The following is a 24,688-nucleotide window of genomic DNA, read 5'->3' on the forward strand; positions in this document are numbered from 1 at the left end:
TATATCATTTTCCATAATTCCCCGTCCTCCACACGGCCGAGCGGCCTTCACAGTCAAGGTAGAACCATTCAGGTTATATTCAAGCCGTGTTTACCTGGCGGGGCACGCGGGGGCAGAGTACCCACGACCCAACATCAACGGCCTAGCAGCCCGCTAGCCTGACGCCCCTCCGAACAACAAGAGCATCGCGACGCCCGTAGCGCTCGTCAGGTACCCCCCGGGCCTTTCACAGAGGTCGGGTGACGGCAGCTTGTATTTTGAGATACGGTCCCAGCCCTGTCTGTAACATCTGCTGCTGTCGGAATGTGCTCGTGATGTCATGCCCAATCACCATCAGTGTTGTTTACTAATAACATTGTGTTTTTACAGTAATCAGCAAGATAGACTGCATATAAATTAAGATGTTAAATGTGTGTTTTTCAGATATTCTGAGAAATACTGAGTGTTTTTGATATGCAAATTTGTTATATCGTTGATGCCAGTTCCACTTCCTCGGAATTGAAGGGAGGCCCTTGTAGTCCCTACTGTCAGTCCTGTCTATGCCACAAATAATGAGACCAGTCATAGTCGGATGTTGCTATGCTGCCTTTTCAGTTGCTTATTTATTTTTTCTTATTTTTCATTACCTGTCTGTAATCTTGTTTCCATTTTTACAACCCGGACAGCAAGCAATAGCCATGCAAGTTCCAAATCCCTCCATGTATTTTTTGTGTGCAGATTTTAGCCACACTGATGAGTGTCTGGTGCTACAATAAAGAACCAGTTATATCACCACTGAACTGAGAGTAATATTTTCTTATAAATTATATCCATCCTGATTTCCTTGTCATGTCAACGTGTGTGCTATACATGTGTGAAGGGGCATGTCTAAGGGTCCGAACAGATGGAACAACTAGGGATAAAGGTCAGCTTCCTACTACTAGAGTATCTTCTGATCCAGTAACTTGTTCAGTGGTCACAGGAGCTGAATAGTTTACACTCCGACTTTCTAGGGAGGCTGCTATGAAAGCTGGGGCCTAGCAACATCACATACCACTGAGCAAAGTCCACCACATTTTCCCACCTTCTGTGGGGTCTGGCTCATTATAACCTGTTAAGGGTTGTCATGTAGGATGACTAACCATCAGGGCCTGCGCGTCCATATAGGCGAACTAGGCAACCGCCTAGGGCGCCAAGTAGCTGGGGGCGGCGCAGCATGACACATAATAGCTGATATAATATGTTTAACGATTATTGAAACTAGATAAAAATGGATTTTTGTAACATTTTGGAATGTTTCTATTGATATAAGTAATTATTTAAAGTCCACGGCGACCTGTTTATGATTTGTAATAAGTAAACAAGTTAAAAAAACACAAGCCTGATTACATTTGATTGTTGACAAAATCTTCGGCTTACGTGATGTATTTTGAGGCAAGGAAAATTTTTTTTAGGGTGTCCGGCCTAAGAAGGGTTGGGGGGGGGGGGGCATTAAGGTGTTTTTCGCCTAGGGCGCCAATTTACCTTGCACCGGCCCTGCTAACCATTGTGCTAACTTTGTGAATGCCACCTCCTATTTGCTTACAGATTACTTAATAGAAATATGTTAGCATCATCCACTGCAACATGGAGCTTGTATTTTTCGGAAGGCTAAACATCTCAATGTATTAAAGTAATTTTTTATTTTTTTTTATTTTTACAGTTCTTAATAGCATACTTTAAGACATTGTTTTATTCATGTGCCGAGTAAGAGCATTGGTAATAAGTTTGAGGGTGGCAGAAGTTGAGTAGAGACAGTGAAGCCTAGAAATAGGAGATATGACTCCATCAAAATTATACGAAAGAAAAAGGGAACAGAAAGGGACAACTCAATAGTAACTTGAACATTTAGTGAATTGAATAGGTGGTTTGGATGAGAAGTGTATGATAACAAGTACTTTAAAAAGAATTAATATTTGACTTGTACCTAAAAACCATACAATTCTGTATCTTTGAAAATTATAGTTTATTCTTCCGAAAGCAAATCAGGGAACAATGGTAGCAACTTCAGCAAATGTCGAGCATTTGTGTGTGTACTCCTACCTACTCATAAATACTTTGTGCTTCGAACTACTAAGTGTTACACTGCACTACACCGAATGATTGAGATGAGTCTAACGAAATGAAAATAGGAAAAGAGAAAGGCGGGAAAATAGTAGTGAAACAGCTATTGTATAACACTTTGTGAAGATTTAAATTATAATATTTATTTTCTCAGTTTTAGACCTAAAATTTACCTATGCGACCTGACAATGTTAAAACTGTTCTTTTTCTTGGACGAACGAGTCCTGCAAAATCGTCGTTGCTTTTTAAAGTAGGTAAAATATGAAATCGTGACTTGGATCTAAATGTAGAAATATATACTGAAAAAGCTGTACCTAAGCACTGAAGTGTAAGAACATAAACTGAGACAAAAAAAATTAATTGTTTTAGGTGCAATTTTACTCAATAATGTTACCATAAAAATTAAATGCGAGAAATTTTGCAAGTAAAAATTGAGTTTAACCTTTCAAATGTTTACTCTTTTCTTAAAACATGCTGTTTTTATTGAATAACTGCTACAGTGTGGAATTTTTAACATTTAATTCAAATGTTCAGGGAAACAACCGACCTCTTTTGTAATTAGTTCAGTCTTTCTGCCTTTTTAAATAAACCTTTGAAAAAAAGTCACTAGGTACCCATAATAACCTCAAATTTAAGGTAAGCATAGCCAAATTAACACCCTGTCAAGTTGACAGCAAATTCAAGAGAATTCAATTTCTGGGCCCATGCATCCTGTTTGAACAATATACATAAACAGTCTGGTCTCTGAAAAATGTTTTTTTCATTCATAAACATTTAAGTAATATTTGTGACATAATAAACCTTATCTTCAGAAACTAAGGCTTTATTAAGCACAAAACATGACTTAGATATTTACATGAATTAATACATAGATTTGAATAAGAGGTAATATTGAAGGTTAAACAATGTTCATGCAAAGAGGTTGCTAAGAGGTTAAAACCAATATCACCACATTCGCCCCCTCTTCATTTAAGGACATAGTCCTTGAGATATACAGAAGGTCTAGTGGTGTGGGAAGATCTCCGGAGTGGAGGTTGAGGTCTGGGAGGAGATCTGGGTGGAGTCGGAATTGGGTTCACTTGAGGTAGGTCTTGATCATTCATGTTCTTCTCAGGTGAATCTTCTGGAGTGAGGTTCAGCTGGGTGTCTTCAGATGCTTCAGTGTGTTGATTAGGATCATCAGCGAGGTTTGGAAAATTCACGTCTTCTAAGTTAGGTTCACTGTTGACAATATTCCCTGCAGGAGCAAGATGCCTGAGGTTGACTGTTGTCTCCTTACCATCTGGAAGTTGAACCAGAGCATAGTCAGGGTTCGCCTCAAGCAGAGTTACTTCTTGCACCTGGAGACGGACGTGATCCTTCATTAGAATTTTCCCTGGTGTAGTAAGCCACGAAGGAAGAGAAACTCCAGAACTGGCCCTTCTCTTATGGTAGAACATACGTTCGTGGGGTGTAGCGTTAGTAGCAGTACAGAGCAGTGTGCGGATGGAGTGCAACGCTTCAGGTAACACCTTCTTCCACTGCGTTATCACTAGTCCCTTCGTTTTCAGCGCCAGCGATACAGTTCTCCATATTATCCCATTATAACGTTCTACTTGGCCATTTCCACACGGATTGTATGGTGTAGTACGACTAATAGCAACTCCATTGGAATGTAGGAATTATTGAAGTTCTCTGGATATAAAGGATGTGCCTCTGTCTGTGTGATTGTATGAAGGATATCCGAAGAGTGTAAAGATCTGATTTAGTGCTTGAATGACGGTTGTGGAGGATAGGTCGTTGCAAGGGATGGCAAAAGGGAACCTGGAGTACTCGTCGACTACCGTTAACAGATATTTCCGAGGAGTGTTGGATGGTAATGGTCCCTTAAAATCAACGCTGAGCCGTTCAAAGGGTGTGGTTGCCTTGATGAGGGTGCTCCGCTTGTTGTGAAAGCGAGGTTTGATTTCGGAGCATGTTCTGCAGGAAGACGTGACTCGGCGTATCTCGTCGATGGAGTAGGGAAGGTTCTGATTCTTCACCCAGTGAGCCATCCGGGTGATCCCTGGGTGACACAAAGCCTTGTGGTAGTGGACAAGTCTGTCGAAGGTATGGAGCGAGCCACAAGTCCTAGAGAGAGCGTCAGCCGCCACGTTCTCCTTCCCCGGTCTGTAGATGATGTCATAGTTGTAAGGAGCAAGTTCTAACCGCCATCTTGTAAATTTTTCGTTCTTGATTTTACCAGGATGCCGAATGTTAAACATGTAAGAAATAGACTTCTGGTCGGTTATAAGTTGAAACTTTCTTCCTATCAAGTAATGCCTCCACTTCCGAAGGGCTTCAATGATCACATAAGCTTCCTTCTCGACAGCTGAATGGTGTTGTTCGCTCTTAGTGAGGGTTCTCGAGAAGAAGGCTACTGGTCTCTTGTTTTGAGTCAGAGTGGCGGTGATGGCGACGTCAGAGGCATCTGTTTCGACGCAGAATGGGATGTCTTCCTCTACGTTAACGACGAAGGATTTAACTATGCAGTTCCGTAAATTGTTGAAGTCTTGGATTAGTTCAGGGGCCATAGGAAATACTTTACAGTTCACTAATCTACGTATTTTATCTGAAAATTTTGGAATCCATTTAGAATAATAAGCTAACATCCCTAGTGCTCGTTGCAAGGATGCTTTGTTTCTAGGGATAGGGAAATCAATCAGTGGCTTAAGTCTGTCGAAATATGGTTTGAGTATATTGTTTTCGATGAGATAACCGAGGAGCTTAAGAGACTTCAAATTGAAATGGGATTTTTCTTGATTAATGGTTAAATTATATTTCTTGCAGACGTCTAAAAATTTTCGTAGATTGGAGTCGTGTTCAGATTGGTCTTTTCCGCTCACTGTCACATCGTCCAAGTAGATGTCAACTCCTTATAGTCTTTCTTTGGTCTTGATCTCGTCCATCTTCCTCTGGAACGCAGACACTCCATTGGTGACGCCCATTGGTATACGTTTGAATTGCCAGAGTTTTCCTGCTGCCTCGAAGGCGGTGTACGGCCTGTCTTCAACCCTTATTGGTATTTGATAATATGCGCTCTTGAGATCTATTGTGCTGTGGATATTATATTTAGCTACATCGGAAACTATTTTCTCTATGGAAGGGATTGGGTAAGCGTCTAACATCGTGTATCGGTTTATAGTCTGAGAATAGTCGACGACCATACGTTTTCGATGTGTTCCACTCACGACTAGTACCTGCGCCCTCCAGGGTGAGTTGCTTTCTTCAATGACACCGTCAGAGAGAAGTTTTTCTATGTGGGATTGAATGTATTTTTCGTCTTCGTTTGAGTGTCGTCTGGACTTGATCGCGATAGGTCTACAATTTGGTGTTAAGTGTTCGAAGAGGGTGGCCGGACCGACTTTGGCACATGCTAAGCTACTGATTTGCAGTTCAGGTTTATTACCACCAAAAACTATTGACAGAGTGGAATGCTGCTTAAAGATATCGTGCCCTAATATAACATCTGCGCAACAGTTGTTTAGAACGTTAAGCTTTGTTTTTCTGTATATATTGTCCGAGATTTGTAAATCTACGGAACAATAAGCTTTTATAGGCATGGCCAAAGAGGACGATGCCATAGCTACTTCAGATGACGTAGGATACTGTTTTAATTTATGTTTGGAGACAAAACCATCATTTATGCTAAGAGGTTGCTCAGAGGTTAAAACCAATATCACCACAATTTGATTTCAAAAGAACATATTGAAGAAGTCTATGTCAATTTGACAGGTTCATGTGATCAATGAATTCTCTGGGAGTGTGGTAATATTAAATCTGCCAGCTGGCAGAATATGAATAGTTGAAGTAATACAAACTTCCAATTAATTCTGAATAAATTATATTTGGCAAAAATTTGTAACCTAACTAGGGGTAAGGTTTTCCTTCACCCCCCTCCTTGCTTAGAGGTTTCTTCCTTGTTTTTTGTGGCCATCTGCAAAAGAAGCAATCGTCTCATTTGACGAGGACATTCAAGACGTATTTGCTTCTCTATGATGGAATCTTATTTGTGTGTCGACTACAGACATGCACCTGAAAGAAACACTATCGCAAAATATTGACAATGCTACAGTATTTTAACTCACTAATGTTAAGTTAAACTGGTACTATTCATGTCTCTGCTTAAACTTAAAATACTGTTTGCCAGACTTTTTGACTGCAATAGAAGCTATCAGCATTTAACTTAAGTAATTTATAAGTAGGTACTTGAATAATTTCCAACAGTATAGCAGTTCATAGTACCTACTTAGAACAAATTCTAACAGTATCTCAGCCAATCCATTTGTAACGGATGCTACATTCCCACTACTTGTATAAGTGATATATTATGAAAAATTAAAATATATATATTTTTTTATATAGAAACAAATAAAGTAGGGAGCTGCTTTTTCCTTGCCAAAATGTAATTGTGAAAACTTTAATTTTACGGAATATATTCTTTTTTTAAGAGCTGTAACGGATGCTACCTCCACACAATTCAGAATAGCAGTTTGAGACACATTCCTCTAAAGTTTAGCTTCTGCATCAGAGACAGCAGTGTAACTTTATTTCTCCTGATAAAAGAATAATATAAGATTGTTCTTGTTATATTTAAATAATAGTATCACAATTATTAAGTTTATTGTAATGATTACAAAAATGTAACGGATTCTACACAGTTCCTGTAACAGATTCTACAAGTGAATGTAACATGTATTCCTAAACTTCTACGTTACTGTAAAAAAACAGTCACTGGTGTAATGAATGTAACAAATTTTATTTTACAAGTTTAACATTTTTACAAACAAGTAGGCTCTGCTTATTCAAGAATAATGTTTAATGAAATTATTAGTTGCCTTTGGTTACAAAACATCTTAAACAGTAACAACATACTTTCAAAACACTTACCCATTTACTTACATGGTGATAAACTATTAAGATTATATAGGAATAATTTTTTGTTTTACATAAACACAGTTACAATAGTTCTTGATGAACATTTACTTGAAAGTATACTCATACATTTGAGGCTGATTATAAATAATCCATTTGGAAACACAACTAATTAACATCAAGTGCATTTTGAAACTGATATACCAGCCTGAGTCCTTGAAATGTAACACTAGGAACGTGTAAAATTTTGCTAACTTGCTCAATGTGTATATATTTTTCATCACTTTCATCGGTAATGAATAGTTTGCTATTTCCATATTGTTTCAAAAAAATTATGTACCTGCAATTCCTCTTCTTCATCACAAGCGGTCTGACATTATTTGAAATGGTTAATTTTTGTAGGTTCAAAATTTACTATTACGAAGGTGCCGGGTTTAATGTTCTCCTTCCTTATTTCACTTTCAGTTTGAGAATTTGATTGTGATTCATTAGAAGGTTGCAAAAATGATGTGCAGTGTCGCAGTTGGTCCAGTGTTGAGGCTGATCGTCTAATGACTCATCAGAGTAGACTTCATTGAATTTCAAACGTTTCTTTTCACACAGTTCATCTTTGGAGATATGTCAATCACTTTCTTCTCTGAATAAGCAGTCAGACCTATTAATATACTAATTCTATTCAACATTTTGAAGAAATGATAATCCCTTATTCCTGGAACTTCTCTAATGTTCTCCCAGCGTTTAGCCAGAAGATTTTGAGCAGTCTCGTCAACATATTATTTGGAAACATACAGAACTTGTGTTTTGATACAGGTTTTTTCTGCACTTAGATAGAAGTCATAGGATGAAGTGATCTCAGTGGCTCTAGATTTCACACTCAGCCACACATGTCTCTTAATTTTTCCACCTATTGCATCTACTGCACCCTTTCCATGTCCAGGTGCAAATGTAGTATTTTTACTAAGATTCAAGCTACTTATAGTAACATAATTTTTGTAAAACAGAAATGTATGCCTGCAGTCATTTTTTAAAACTTTGTTGAAGGGTTAGTGTTTTGAGGTTAGGCTATCATAAACTCAATAATGACAATTGTTTGTAACATTTGTGTTCATCAAAAGTTATAAAACAATATAATATAAACTGTCACTCTAAATGATAATAAATTCAAAGGATACATTCATTAATTACTGAAAAAAAAAAATTGTAGGCCTACAGGTTATGTATATTTTTAAAACAAAACAAAAATTTAGTTTTAAGAATTTTACGTGTAGAACACATTCACAGAAATGTGGCATCCGTTACAGTGTAGCATCCGTTACAGTGTAGCATCCGTTACATTTTATTTTAATAATATTCTGTTAATACTGTTTCAGTGCCCATTCAGGATAAGGTCAGACATCTAATAATATCAGATACATTGCTTCTATTCTATTTATTATCTGTTGCCACTTTGTCTTTATCACAACTCCATGACACCATCATAACAACTGTCTTGCAGTGGTACCACATGACTACACTACAACATCTCCCCTTTCAAAGTTGTTTGTCACATACATTACATGTTCAACCTCTTGGGAGGATTTATAACTCTCCCTGATCTTGTTACTATTGTTCTGTTAACACCAGCTGGTTTGATAGAAGTATCTTGCATTCTAGTGCACCTTACACTGCTGTCTGCTTCCATTAAACTAAATGTATATGTCTATTTGCACTACCATTTTTATCATTCACTACATGGTCTTTATAAGTATTCACTTCGAAGCCTGCAAAACCATTTGTTACACCGTCTGATGTTTCCTGATCTCTCCTGTTATGTTCTTTACTTCGTCCTTCCTTTTCTTCGCTGTTTATTGGCACTATGACTTCTTGATGTCTTTCACTTTCTTCTGTTTTTGAAGATGCTTTTATGTGTGTTTCATTTCTTCTCACTTCTCTTCCATCCTGGTTCCTTACAACGTAGGATCGTGGAGCCTCATGTATCCTTACAACTGTAGCAGGTTCCCACTGTGCATTCTTATGTGTTTTTATCACCACCTTGTCTCCTTCTCTAAACTCGCTAGCCTGTTTCAAGGCTGTCTTATCATACTGTTGTTTGCACCGTTCTTGATTTAATATCATTTTTTTATGTGCATCTTTTTCAACTTTGGGTTGAAGCATTTGACTTGTCACTGGTAGTAATGTTCTTGTCTGGCGGCTCATTAGTAGTTGACACGGTGAAATGTTTAAGCTTGACAGTGGCGTGTTTCTGTACTCTCTTAGCAGATCTCTAAAATCTTTTCGCTGCTCCATACTTTTCTTTAGTATTTTCCTTGCTGTGTGACATCCCTTTTCTGCCAGGCTATTATTTCTGTGATAGTGCGGACTACATGTTCTCACTTCAATGTCATAGGTCCGTGCAAACCTCGTAAACGTTTGCGATAGAAAGGGCATGTTGTCTGCTCTAATTACTCTTGGAATGCCATGTGTGTAGAACACATCCCTCAGTTTATCACAAACATTTTCTGCTGTCTTATGATTTATTGGTATTATTACCAGCCACTTTGAGAATATGTCAACAACAATCAAGTAGTTCGTGCCTGCATTATCCAGAATGTCCACCGAAACCATCTCAAAAGGGAGTTGTGGAATCTCTTGTGCAATCATTGGTGATTTATTCTTCATTGATTGATATTTCTCATATATGTATATGGCATCCACTCACCCATCATGTAATGTCTGAATACATGTTTTTCCAGTAGTACACAGTTTTGGCTTTTGCTACAGTCTTGTCCCTTCCATTGTGACCTTCATGCAACAGGTTCAAAATAAGATTCTTCAGTGCTTGAGGTACAATGAGTTTGTCATTGTAAAAGAGCAACTGATTGTCCACATATATGTCATTTCGCTTAGGCCATGCTCACCTAATGCACTCTGGCACTTGTTTTTTATGTTCAGGCCAACCCTTGCCATACAAGTCCTTGAGAGCTGAAAGTTCATTATCTGTATCTGTGGTCTTGATAAAGAGTTCTTTCTTTGATTCAGACATGGGTAAGTGCCTAACTAGTTCATAAACTAGTTCTTTCATTTCTGGGTCCTCTTCAGTAGGACCTAAGAGATATGACCGGGACAGTAGATTTGCAATGTACATTTGAGGTCCAGGTAAGTATTTTACCTCTATGTTGTATTTTAGTATTTTTAGCCTCAGTCTGCGTAGAACTGATGAACCTATTTTATGTACAGGCTTGTTCATTGTGGCGACAAGTGGTTTGTGGTCCGTCATGATTGTGACCTTATACCCATACACATAATTGTGAAATTTTTTCAGGCTAAACTCAATGGCTCTCATCTCTTTCTCTGACTGTGAATAGTTTTGTTCGGCTTGTGTCATGCTTGCCGATGCAAAGGCTACAGGTTGTTGGTCCTGCAGTAACACACACCCTAATCCATCCTTGCTGGCATCACATTGAATCACTATTTTTTTGCATGGTGTAAAGTTTGCCAATACTGGTGCATTTGATATCAAAGTTTTAATTTCATTAAAAGCATTTTCATGTGTAGGTAGCCACTGATAGCACACATTGTCTGATAAAAGTTGCCGCAAGGGTGCTGTTATGGTAGACATATTCAGAATGAATTGCCGAACATAGTTAAACATTCCCATACATCGTTGGGGCTCTTTTTTCGAAGCTGGAGCTTTGAGGTCGACTAATGCTCTTACTTGATCTTGGTCCATAGTCATTCCTTGCTTGCTAAATTTGAAGCCTATATATGTAACTTCATTTTTTCTATACTGCACTTTCTTTGCGTTAAACTTGATATTTCTCTCTTCAGCTCTAAGAAGTACTTGTTGCAAGGCTTTATCATACTCTTCTGCTGATTTTGCATACACAATGAGATCATCCTGATATGCCATCACATTATGAATATCACTGAAGTTGCCTTCCATTTGTTTTTGAAAAGTTTCGCTAGCACAGATAAGGCCGAAAGGAAGTCTTTTGAACTTGTATACTCCATATGTAGTTGAGAAGCTACACAAATTACTTGATATTTCATCCAGCTCAATTTGATGATACTCATCTTTTAAGTCCAACACCGTAAAATACTCATTAAAAGCCAATGTTTCAGCAACTTCTGACACGGTTGGAATTAGATGATGTTCTGTGACAATGATTTTGTTTAGCTCTTGTGGATCTAGCAGAACCTTAGTTCCCCATTTGGTTTCTCTACAGTTACTAACTGATTAATGCAATGTTCCAGTGTTGGATTTTCTACTTTTTCAATCACTTTTCTCTTCTCCATTGTTTCAAGAGTTCTTTTGAAAGTTGGCTTCATTGAACTTGGAATCCTGTGCGGGGGCTCATTAATTAGTTTAGCCTCTTTTCTTATCTTAATTGTGTATGTGCCAGGAAACTTACCTAAGCCTTGAAATATTTTAGAATTGTTTTTCACAAACACTCTCGTATTGCTGTCTGTAGGCTCTGCCACAATTGACTGTACCTTCTTCACTAGTTCAAGCTCTTCACATCCTTCTAAACCTAGTAGTGGTGTTGTCTGTAAATTTACCACAACAAATTTCAAATCTACCTTTCTTCCTTTCACTTCACATTTGAGTGTGACAGTTCCTTCTGGTTTAATTGTAGATCCACCAAATGCTTCCAGCATTATGTTTGTCTGCTTAATTTTCACTTCTGGTCTTATTTGATCTAATATCTCACTTGGTATAGTGTTAACAGCTGCTCCTGTGTCCAGTTTAAAATTGATTTTTTGTTTTCTACCCATACATCCTGTCTCCATTCTTTTGTTGGTTTCGTCCTCAATGAGTCAATTTCTTTTTCTTGTTTAGCCACGATTCCATACATAAATGCAACGTCTTCTTCACTGTCATTATTTTTCACACTATAATGTTCATTTGTGCTAATTTCGTGGATTTGTTGTTCCTTTCGGCACATAGCCGCAAAATGGTTATATTTCTGGCATGCAGAGCATTTTTTGCCATACGCTGGACACTTTTAGAGATATAGTTTCTTCGAGCAACAGCATCAACTGAAATTGGGGTTGCTTCTTCTCCACTAGTTTGTTTTGTCCTACCTTGGCCCTGTTGCATCTGTGTTGCTTGTTCCCGACTTCTCTCTGATGCCTGGCAATGGTTGACTACTTGCTGAAGTGTTGAATCTTCTATTCTCAGGAGACTCTCCCTCAGCGTGGTACTACTTATTCCCACAATGATTCTGTCACGAATCAGGGATTCTTCGAGTTCCCCAAATGAACATGATTTAGCCAGTCTTTTCATATCTGTGACAAAATGGTCAATAGTTTCGCCTTCAGCTTGGCACCGCTGATTAAAAATATATTGTTCAAATGCTTCATTTTTTTTGGGGGTTGTGTGTTGTTCAAATGCTTGTATCACCTTATCATACTTTGTTTTCTCTTCATTGTTCAGATTGAAAGTGCTGTACAGATCAACACCTTCTTGACCTATAATGTTTAGCAACAGAGCTATTTCGATACTATCAGGTTTGTTATCGTTTCCACTCGCAATAATATAAATCTCAAAGTTTTGTTTGAAGGTTTTCCAGTGTGCTGCCACGTTTCCTGAAAGTATCAATGCAGCTGGCAAATTAACAGTTCCTGCCATGTTGAGGTTATGTGACGTTTGCAATAGCCTGGTGTTCACTTTTTATGGATTGTTTTTTCCTTGTTCTTGTCTTATCAACATATTAATCAGTGCTGTTACTTTACGTTCACGAGTTCATTAATTTTGTTTCCTCCCGCACCTTCTGTTTATTCGGCACTGTGTTAATTATTCTTCTTGATGTAATGGTCTTTTACACTTTTACTGTTGATCCTACCGACTGCGCCATATTTTAGTGCCCATTCAGGATAAGGTCAGACATCTAATAATATCAGATACATTGCTTCTATTCTATTTATTATCTGTTGCCACTTCGTTTCTATCACAACTCCATGACACCATCATAACAACTGTCTTGCAGTGGTACCAACTTCATGACTACACTACAACAAATACAATGTTTTAATAATGACAACAACCTGGTAATAGGTCAGACATCACTTTTGAATACTTATTTATTGTTTCCCAAAACTAAAACAGTTTACAAAACAAAGAAATTAGTTATATTTGTAACGGATGTGTACGATAAATAGATGTTAGCATGTCGGCCATTGCCAAGAGAGTTAGGCGCTACCTGGTTCAGTGTTGCCAACTGTGACCTGATAGTACATCCTCCTTCCCTTATTTATTGATCAATGTATACATCAATTTACATCCATTTAAGAAGCTTCCTACATTTACATACAGTTGATACTGTTGAGACGTTTCTTAGTTAATCCACCAAAGCAACGAACACAGATTACAAAGAACTTCATAGTTTTCATTACTACAAACAGTTATCTAAAGTTAACTGATTGAAACAGTCTTGAGCCATAAATAACTATTACATGAAACACAGGTTTAACTTAAAGTTAGAAATACAGCGACCCAAATGCAGTGAATATTGTCTGATTTTGCATTTGCATTACATTACTACGTTACCCAATAAACATACATTTTACACAAAGTCAGATATACAAGATTCTCTACGGTTACTCTATGTAGTCTTTCAACCACCTTGGTCTGTTAATGTTTCTTTTTAAGCTCTGCCTCTCTAGTTCTTTGGACCCTCCCTTAGAATAAGATTCTCTACGGTTACTCTATGTAGTCTTTCAACCACCTTGGTCTGTTAATGTTCCTTTTTAAGCTCTGCCTCTCTAGTTCTTTGGACCCTCCCTTAGAATTAGTGGCTATTTCTGTTTCCTGGTTATCAAAACCCCTAAACCCTTCTGTACTCTCACTATCCTCTGCATCACTGATACTTTCCAAGACTTTTTCTGTAGGCTGAATGTGATTACCTGGTTTATCTAAAATCTTTGGAGGTATTTCGGAACTTCCGAGTACCTGCCGGTAAGGGGCAGGTATAAGGAACCACCGATTCCTCCTGTAACATCCCCTGTCTGTGTTGATTATGTATGATCTAGGCTCTGGCCCAACCTGTTGGATTCGACCATATCTACGTAAATCAGTTATCCATACCGAATCACCCTTCTTCAAATTTTCTAGGTTTTTGACATTATGTCTTTTGTCATACTGCTTAGCCTGCTTGTCTGCTCTTCGCTCCTCCCTTCTCTGAACCTCCCGGGGACTAACCTGCTGAGAAAGTTGGGATGGTAGCAAAGGAAGGTTGGATCGAAACCTTCGATTCATGAGCAGTTCTGCCGGACTAAACCCATTCTCCAAGGGAGTACTTCGATAAGCTAGGAGTGCAGAAAATATATCCTCGTTTTTTTTAATGAGTTGTTTCGCTACCTTGACCGCTGCTTCAACCCCTCCATTTGACTGGTGGTAGTGCGGTGAGGAGGTCACTGTTTGAAAGTTATTTTCATCTGCAAACTGCTTAAAGCGATGTGACAGAAATTGAGAGCCACTGTCTGCCCTCAACTGTTCAGGAGTGCCGAAGCGCGCAAAGACTTCTTTGAGTTTTCTTATTACCACTTCCTCTGATAAATATGTTATGGGAAAGACCTCAAAAAATCGTGAGTAGTAGTCCGTTATGATAATATACCAAGTTTGATATTTGAAAAAATCTACCCCTACTTTTTCTCAAGGGCGCCTTGGAAATTTTTCTTTCAGTAATGGCTCTGTGATTTACTCTTTCTTCAACACAGCGTGGACAATTGCGGATCAAGTTTTCAAGCTGAGATGACAAACCTATCCACCAGACTGAAAGCTTGGCCCTTGCTCGACACTTCACAATCCCTTGATGCCCCATGTGAATGAAATTTATGCATTTCAGTTGTAGGCTGGGTGGAATGACAATTCTTGTTCCTTTCAGTAAAAGGCCCTCTCCAAAAGAAATTTCATACCTGAACTGATAATATGGCTGCAAGTTTTCTGGAATCTCGCACTTTTTAGGCCAAGTCCCCAAGGAAAATTCTTTCAATTTTTTACAAATAGGGTCTTGCTCTTGTTCGGTCTGTATGAGAGAAAGAAATTTATCTGTAATAGGATATGTTGTTAGGGTTTGATGCACAAAGGCTTCAACCTCCCGGGTTAGTTCTGGATCATTCTTGCTAGCAAACTCTTCTAAAGGATTTCTAGACAATGCATCAGCCACTACTAACTCCTTCCCTGGGACGTACAGGACCGTGTAGTCATACCTCATGAGTCGGATACGGAACCTCTGAAGACGAGGAGTAAGTTCATCGATAGGTTTGGTCTGTAAAATTTGTAGTAAGGGTTTATGATCAGTTTCCAAGATTACATGCAAACCAAGGATGTATTGTTGGAATTTCTCAGCGCCCCAGGCTAGGGCTAAAGTTTCTCGTTCAATCTGAGAGTAACGCTTCTCGAAGTGTTTTTCTTAAGAAGCGAAGACAATGGTTCAAGTGTTTCAGATTTGTTTGGGAGGAACTGAGATGAAAAATTCACCAACCCCAGAAATCGTTGTAATTCACTTGTGTTAGTAGGCTGAGGAAACACTAACAACGACTGAACTCTTTCTGGGTCCACCGAAATCCCTTTGGATGTCAACACGTATCCCAGGTATTTGACTGCTGTTACCCCAAACTCACTTTTCTCTTTATTTATGGTTATCCCCTCAGTTTCCAGTCTACGTAAAACCTCTCTCAATGTAGCATCATGTTCGGAAATAGTAGAAGCATAGACAAGAATATCATCCATGTGGAATAAAACCCCTTGAATGTTTTCCAGAAGCTGTGCAATTATGCTTGAAAAATACTCCGGAGCACATGCAATGCCAAATGGCAGTCTTTTAAAGAAATATCTACCAAACGGTGTAATAAAGGTTGTGAGAAGCTGACTATCCTTATCTAAGACCATTTGGTAGAATCCTGAATTGGCATCCACTTTAGAGAAGTATTTTGCTTCTTTTAGCATTGCTAGTTTAGTTTCTACGCTAGAAATTGGGAAATGAGGTCTACAAACACTGCGATTTAACTCTGTGTAGTCACCACATAAGCGAACTGTATCCCCTTTAGGGACTACTACTATGGGTGCTACCCAATCTGTCGGTTGAGTAACTGGCTCAATAATATCCATTGCTATCAGCCTGTCCAATTCCCCTTTCAATTTACCTTGCAATGGTATGGCTACTACCCTTGGAACGGACTGAACAAATGGTTTTGCACCCTCTTTCATCACAATTTTTACCTCTCCTTTCATTTTGCCTAATCCCTTAAGTAACCCTGGGAACTCTATCGGGATTTTAACCTTTGTGTGTTCCGAATTTGGGTCTACATAACCTTCATCATTTACGTTAGAAACCTCACAACAATCACCTCTGAAGTATACAATACCCAACCTTTGCAGACAAGCTCTACCCAATATTGCAGTTTGCAGCCCTGAAATAACAAACACCTTACATCTACTTTCTTGACCCTTTGTTTGCAAGAGCAAATCCAGAAAGCCAAGAACATTTAACTGGTGGCCATCTGGACCAGAAATTTTCACCCTACTTGTTTTAACAACCTTTAAGAAATTCTCTGGCACAACTGAAGTAGGAACACAACTAATGTCTGCGCTTGTATCTATAAGAAAGTCTACTGACCTTTCGAAATCAACTATTTTCACTTTAGTGGTCCACTTGTCTATCACTCGACCTAGTGAATTTAGCCATAATCCTCCTATAAATGTACCCTCTTGCCTCTCATTCTCATCTCTATCCCTGTCTGAAACTGAAAAGACTTTACCCCGTGCTGGCTTCACCCCGGCTTTGCATACAGAAGTCCAATGCCCTAATTTATCACAATTGAAACACTTAGCTTTACGTGCTGGACACTTCATCCTCTCGTGTGCAGGTAATCCACAGAACTGGCACCGAGTTTCTTCTGGATGTGTCGGAAATCTGGACCGAGACGAGCCTTGTTGAGGAGAAACACTGCGTTGATTCGACGAACGAATTCCCTTATGGATCCTGTTGACATCACCACTGTATTGCTTCTCCCGATGAAGCACTGATGACTGCTGTGACTGAAGCTCTGCTTGTTTAGCTGCCAAAACCGCCTCTTCTAATGTCAGTTTTGAACGTAGTTGTAACTGCTCGCTAGTCTTCTTGTCCGCCATGCCAACCACTAACCTGTCCCGAATAAGTTCATTTTTAAGGTCGCCATAATCACAGCTTGCAGCCAAGGTGTGCAACGCCGTTACGAATTCACCAACCGATTCACCTTGAATCTGAACTCGAGAATTAAATTTGTATCTTTCAAAAGTTGTATTTGTTCTGGGTGTGAAGTACTCACGAAACTCTTTCAACGCTTTTTCCAATGTGTTCGGCGTCGGGTGAAACTGTGTCCATATTTCCTCCGCACGTTCTCCCAACACGTACAGCAATAGATCAACCTTATCATTACCCGGTTTAGAACCATGCCCCGACACGGACATATACCGCAAAAATCTTCTTTCCCAAGCTGGCCATGCTGCCGGCTGAGTGAAGTCCATTGGCTGTGGTGGTTGAAGATTGTTTACTCGCCCAGGCGGCGAGGCCGCCTCTGACGCGTCGCTATCCATACTGATTTATTACGTAGTAACAGGTACAATGAATAAACCCCGAGCGCCTCGAAACACAACGGAAACATTAACGCTGTTTACCGCTGCCACCATGTACGATAAATAGATGTTAGCATGTCGGCCATTGCCAAGAGAGTTAGGCGCTACCTGGTCCAGTGTTGCCAACTGTGACCTGATAGTACAGGATGCTACACAACAAACATCACTTATGAAATAGTATTATAAATGTAATTCAGTGCTTACATTTTACACCGAAAGTATGTTAAGCAATTACACACATTTCAGCCATGTTCTGCACCAAATATGGTTGCTATTTAATGCTTAGATAAGTTATTCCAGGGTTGCCAATTTGTGTCAGTTCAAGCCAGATTTGTGTGTATGCTGCTGACTGACCAAAAAAATGTTAAAAACATTGTTTGGAAGTAAGAACAAAAATTTTTTTCAAGTAATTTCTGTAAATATAATGTTTGTACAATATACCAAAAACTAACATACCTATCTTAATTAATAATGTTTTAAAATACATCAAAACATTCCCACTTTTCATGGATTGGCTGATCTGTCTTCATGTATCTTAATTACTAAACTATATCTTCTATTGGCAGTATGCAACATAAAGGGGAGTTTTGAATTTGGCAGGTGATATTCCCAGTTTTTCCCAGAAAGTGCATTCCATCATTGCTTCATCATGGGCAACATTTCAAGGTATCTATCACAGGGATGCTGGCTTTGCTGGTGTGAAAAGTCTGCACTCAATGGTTGATGTTCCACTTTTGAGTTCACGTACCATACAGTTACTATCCTTTTACTCGTCCAGTGTGGTAGCTTTAGAATGAATGAGTGAAGGTTAACATCTCAACAACATTGGAACCATTAAAGACCACAAGACATGAAGAGTTGAGACTGGAACATTAACCGAATATATAGGTGCGGAAAAGAAGAGCACCCCTAGAAAACCCACCGGCTCACTGAAATGTCTGCCAGGTTACCCACTTGCAAAATGTCCAGCTTTGCCCTGCAGGGAATTAAATCTGACCATTTTGGTGAGAGGCAAGAACAGGGGTGTCAAGAGAAGCTGAGGGCCTGGGGGTAAATAAAATGATTGGGCCCCCTCACAATATATTATGTAATGCAAAATTTTTCAAATACTTCACAACTATAAATAAAAAATAAATAAAACTTCAAATGTTACCATGGTCATTGCTATAAATGTTATCTGAGCATATAGCTTAATTTTTAAGGTTGCCAATGTATTATTATAATAGTAATAGATTTATAATTTTCCCTTCTGTCAGTGTGAAATCATTTGTTAACAAAAATAACAAATCTTAACTTTCTCCCCCCCCCCCCCCCCCCCCCCCTCTTTCTCTCTCTTCGACTGCCTTTGGTGAGAGATCTGACCACTCAGTTACCAATGCGGTTCTTGTGCAGTTTTGAAAATGACATGCTAGCCAAGTTGTTATTAATTTATATACTAGTCTCATAATCCACTGCACTCAGTATCAGGGTTGCTACACATTTTTGGTTTTGAAATTCCCTGAATACCAGGTTTTTTAGTCTTTACAGAAAATTTTCCAGACCATTACATATGATTGTAATTATACTTGGTACCTAACTTATTTGGGAAAGTTCGTAAACTGCAATTTTGCAGCATGACTATCTGATAATTTGTATAAGATATGTCCTTTCAGAAAGTTAATCTCTTATCATTATTTACCTTAAGTACTCTTTTTAATGAGTGATTTAACTATATACATTTATATTTAAAAAGAATAAATAAATAAACTGTCAAAAATGTACCAACAAATAAATTTTTAATATTCATATGTGTAAGCCCAAAATTGAACAAACACACAATTATAAAAAGATTAAATTTTAAAAAGTACTTTCACATTTCAAAGAAGTAATAATAAAGTTGCTATTTTGCAAGTTTAAAATAGCAAAGATATAAAATGTTCATAGAATGTAGGTACAGTACATATTTCTGACTTTTCAAAATTCTATACAATTTTATACATACGACCCCATACAACAATAAAAACTTGTGGTAATTATGTAAACAATATCATCATTCACAAGATTTCAAGGCTGTTGCTTGGTAATTGAAGAGATTTTATGTTCAAATAGTTAGGCTTCCTTCTGAGTCTCTCCTAGAATTTTTTTTGTTTCTTTACTTGCAATGCTGATTATAGCTAGATCATAATCACAGTACACCATGGGAGTTACAAGACTTTTTCCATCTATTGCTCGCATCAATTAGTCAGAATGGCCAAAGTGTCAGTCTCAATGTACATCACAGCAAGATCAATGCATATTGATTAGTCAAAATCGCGGGTCACGCTATAAGGTCTATCATGGTTTGTTAAATGCCATCTTGTCTGTCGTTTTTGCAGGGTTGCTACTGGTCCCTAAAAGTCCTTAAAAGTCCCTATTTTTCCATAGGTTCCTTAAAAGTCCCTATTTTTTAATAGGTCCCTAAAGTCACTTTTTTAAAATTTTGAAATGGAATTCCATGGAAAATTAGCATATTTATTTAATTTTTTGATGAATGTGTCATGAACAGTGGCCATCAACACGCTTCAACACATCCATAAAGTTTTGCAGCTGTCGAGCTACATTTTCCTGCATCTTACTACATGTAAGTTTTACAGTATTGATATTGTTTTATTATTATTTCAATGTTTTTATTAAAAAGGTTGTTTGAACAAATTTAAATTTTATGGGGGAGATAACATTCTTAAGCCCCAATGAAGATTAACTGAGGGGCACACATGCACCAACATGGTATAACGCAAGTTGTTTGTAGCATTTTATTTCAGGTACCTTATATAGCTTATAATCTAGTTGCTTATATGTTTATGGTATCTTGTGTTACAGAATCATGGGGAAGTGTATGAGATTCAAAAAATCCTGGCTTACTAAAATAGATGGAAATGGTTACAATATATCAGATTAGGCTGCCCAAAAAAGTGAAAGTGAAGTGTTTTGTAAATTGTGTGCAAAAACATTTAATTTATCAAAAGGTTTTGAGAAAATCATTCAGCATTCAAAAGGTGAAAAACATACGGAACTGTGTAAAATTAGTTTAGCTCCATGCCAGCTTCAGTTAACGTTATCATCACCAGCACGGTCTTGTTCTGAACCCTCAGCTTCATGTTCCAGCACCACGAGTGGTAGTTCAGCTACAATAAGACTTTATAGTGCGCGCGATACTAGTACTACAGCTGAACTTATTTGGGTGTTAAAATGTGTGTCTGCAGACTATGCATTTAACTCTTGTGTTGAACTGAAAAATACTTTCATTGCTATGTTCCTGAAACTTGAAAACCAACTAGATGACTTTTCTTTGAGTCGTACCAAAGCTACATACTTGATAACAGACTGTTTAGCACCATTCTTTCACCAACAGCTTGTCAGAGATATGGAAGATGTCTTATTTTCTTTGTGCTAAGATGAAACCACAAATTCCTCTGGTAAAAAAGAACTACAAACATTGGTTCGTTTTTGGTCTAGTAATGAGTGTAAAGTAGTAACCAGACATTTGGTAACATTTTTATTGGTAGTGCTATTTCCACTAACATTTTAGACAAATTATATGAGGCTATGGAAAATGCATCTTTTTCTAGTAGAAAACCTAATTTTGCTAGGTGTTGATGGACCAAACGTAAATAAGAAGGTAATGCGGCTCATGAATGATAGTATGATAGTTGAAAGAAAGAAACCATTACTCGATATAAGCACATGTAATATTCATATAATACATAATGCATATCAGTATGCACTCCGTGAACTAGGTGACAATGGATCTGAACTAATATTGTCAGTTTTATATTTCTTCAAGGACTGGCCTTCAAGGTGGGAAGATTACTCTCCATGTTCTAAAGAAAATGAAAGTTCCATTGAATCGTTTCATTAAACATGTGCCATCCAGATGGCTCACTATGGAAAATGCAGCTGTCAGAATCCTCCAGCAATGAATTGCAATTGAAGAATACTTTTTAAGGTACATCCCAGCTAGTAAAAGATCACTGTCAAATACACATACAGTAAGTCCTCGGTTTACGTCGGGGTTACGTTCCTGAAAACCGCGACGTAAATAGAAACGACGCAAAATGAGCCATGTTTCATGCCACCGGCCGACCACGGCCCAAGGTCGGCCGGAAGCACTGGCATACAGACGTGACAACGGGCAATTTTATCAGCAAATGACAACTGACAGCGTGGGAAACAAGTCCAACTAGTACTTCTCAGCTTTATAGAATGGTTATTTAACCAGCTGCTTTATTACCTTTATTGATTGAAATATAAAAACAGATATATAGTCGTTTGGAAGACATCTTATGAAGAAAAAATCATAAATTGCAGTAAGCTGATACTGTAGGCCTACTACAAACGCATTTAATCACGATAAAGTTAACAACGGCACGTTTAAAACTCCGGCCAACTCAATGATATCATAGCGACTGAAGTGTAGAGCTGTAGCAAACCGTATGTATTCGTTACTGAGTAACGGGTGCGGCATCTAGTAACGAGTAACGAAACGTTACACACGAATGCATTTCGTTACTCGCATTTTTCGTATGTTTTACGCATGTGCGCGCTTATTCGTTACAAAGAACGATGTTTGTTTATTAAGAAAAGTATAATTTGGAAATTCGTCGTCCAAGTTTTTTACTGTTTATTAAAGGTATTGTGTGTGTAGACAAAGTTTGAGATTGGAACAGAAACAACGTAAGAAAGTATTTTTTACAAATTATAAATATGTATGTTTTTGTTTTTTATTATCGCGTATTTTCACGTTTTTTGTTCTTATCTTAAAAGAGATAATATAATAAAGCTGCTCTAATGAGATTTTATTGTTTCTTGGTTAACAAAAGCTGTTAATTATCAAATACTTTTAATTTTTTATATTCGATTTATTATTATTTACGCGACGTCATACTGTACGCGTACGAAATACGACTCAATTCGTTGCTGTTACATAACATAGCATGTTATGCGGTATCAAAAGTAACGAGTAACGATACGAAAGTAACGAGTACTAATTGTTATAGTAACAAATACATACGGGTACACTTTTTTTAGTTACTTTTACACCTCTACTGAAGTGCCAAGGAGTTGGACGAAAAGAGGTAGGATAAAATGCTGTGTCGTTGCGGGAAGTAGATAACACTTCTATGTGCGAGATACGTGGGTGGCCGAGCGGGCGGGCTGGTAGTATTGCATCACCGCGCGGAGAGCAGCGGAGAGCAGGAAGCGTCCCTCATGATGTATGATAAGATAAGGCGGTGAACGTGTAGCTTACGCTACATAGCATAAATTAACTACCGAAGGAAACAAAGAATTATATACGGTGTTTTGGTTAAAATTTAGATTTACGGTCATTGTAAACGACGTTATTGTGAATCGGCGACAACTTAAATTGAAACATGAGTACTCAAACATTAGCGACGTTAATCCGAAACGACGTAAATCGGTACGACGTAAATAGAGGACTTACTGTAGTTACAGGAAGATAGCGGATTTGCTGAAATTACCTGCAATTAAAGCTGAATTGATATTTGTTAAAGATAGTGCAAACATGTTCAGCCGTATTACTCTAGTTTTTCAAAAAGAAGAGCCTATTTTACATGTGTTATATGAAGAAGTCGAAAGCCTGGTGAAAATTTTATTGGGACGAATATGCAAGGTACCACCTACTGGTGATGTAAGTGTCGATAATCTAGGTGATGGAAATCTTCTCCTTTCTGTGATGTGTTCGTTGGAGCAGATGTGAATGATGAACTGTTAAAAGTTAGAGAAAAGCAAAGACTTATATTCTTAAAGCAAGCACACTATCATTATCGAACTGCTGCAGAACATATAATGACAAAGTCCTCATTACTTAAACCAATACTGAAATGTTTTCAATGTCTTCAGCCTAACAAGAGAGTGTTAGACCATACTTCACTTGATATTGTTACCATCAGCAAAACTCTTCCATTGAACATAAATACAAACCTGCTTTTTGATGAGTGGAAGTTATTGCAGTCAGAACCAGATCAAGACATAATTGACAAGTGTGAAGTAAGAATTGACAAATACTGGTATCATTTCATGACATTAAAAAATGCTTTAGGGTCTCCAAAGTATCCAACAGTTTCAACTGTAGTCAGAGCTGCATTGGCAGTATCACATGGAAATTCAGATGTAGAGAGAGTTTTCAACTTCAGTGAGAAATTTAACAGAAGACAGGTCTTTGTTGTCAGAACACACTCTCAATGCTGTGTTAATTGTAAAGTCAGCCTTAAAAATATATGACAATAAGCCACATTTGGTACCTGTGACAGAAGAGCTCCTGAATCTTGCAAGGTGTGCTCATCAGAAATATTGTGCTTATTTAGAGGAGCAGAAAGCAAAAAAAGGATTGGAAGCAAAAAACTGGAAGAAGAACAGAGAAAAAAGGTTGAAGAAAAGCAGCATACTATAATGTTGGAGAAAAAAAGATGTCTATTTTCCAAGCTAAAGAGAAGTTGAAAGATTTGAGAAATGAAGAAGAGAAAAAAAGGAAAACCGCTGAAAGGTTATTTTCAGAAGCTAATAAAAGACTTAAAGAGGCACTTAAGTCAAATTATATTGCTGCTTTAAAAGAGGAAGCAAGTCTTGCACAGGCAATGATTGAAGGGGTTATGAAAGTCCAGGAAGAGGTGTCTGGCCAAAAGAAACAAGCAGACAATGTACAGAAAGAGCTGGATAAGAAAAAATCTAAACTTGTAATGACAGACTTTTTTGGAAAAAAAAATAAAGTTAGTTTTTTTACCCTAAGTGCAATCATATTAAGGTTTGTTATATATTGTTTTCTAGGTTGAAAATAAATGTTGTTGTATATTTAACTTTAATGAATATGGGAAATGTCGAGCATGTGTAACTTAACAACATGAAAACTGCAAACTTTTGTTGTGTATTAGAATGCAATGATATAACTGCATTGTGTTTATGAAATAAATGTAACTGTACCATTGTGTGTAATTTTATATTATTAATTAAATTGATAACTTTGAAGTTGGACACTTATTAGTATTTCCTTTGCAAATTTTCTGATCGAGTTAAAAAATATGAAAGAAACAATATTGGTTTAATTTTTATTTGAGTAATATTGTCATGGTACCATTGTTG

General features: G+C 37.8%; 1 protein-coding gene across 3 annotated transcripts in view; it reads left to right on the top strand.

Annotated features, from left to right (window-relative positions):
* The first annotated feature begins 2,140 nt into the window (after positions 1-2,140).
* The window catches only part of LOC134527112 (uncharacterized), a 103,321-nt gene continuing 80,773 nt past the window's right edge, over positions 2,141-24,688 (top strand). Inside the window, exons 1-2 of one of the 3 annotated variants that reach the window (XM_063359472.1) lie at positions 2,172-2,332; positions 18,173-18,238. In XM_063359472.1, the coding sequence (XP_063215542.1) occupies positions 2,258-2,332; positions 18,173-18,238 (141 nt within the window). In that variant the 5' untranslated portion in view covers positions 2,172-2,257. Of the gene's footprint in view, positions 2,333-18,172; positions 18,239-24,688 lie in introns of all 3 variants that reach the window. The other 2 variants (XM_063359473.1, XR_010074083.1) reach the window with 2 other exon arrangements.

Source organism: Bacillus rossius, chromosome 1 (assembly GCF_032445375.1).
Source record: "Bacillus rossius redtenbacheri isolate Brsri chromosome 1, Brsri_v3, whole genome shotgun sequence".
Lineage (NCBI taxonomy): Eukaryota > Metazoa > Arthropoda > Insecta > Phasmatodea > Bacillidae > Bacillus > Bacillus rossius.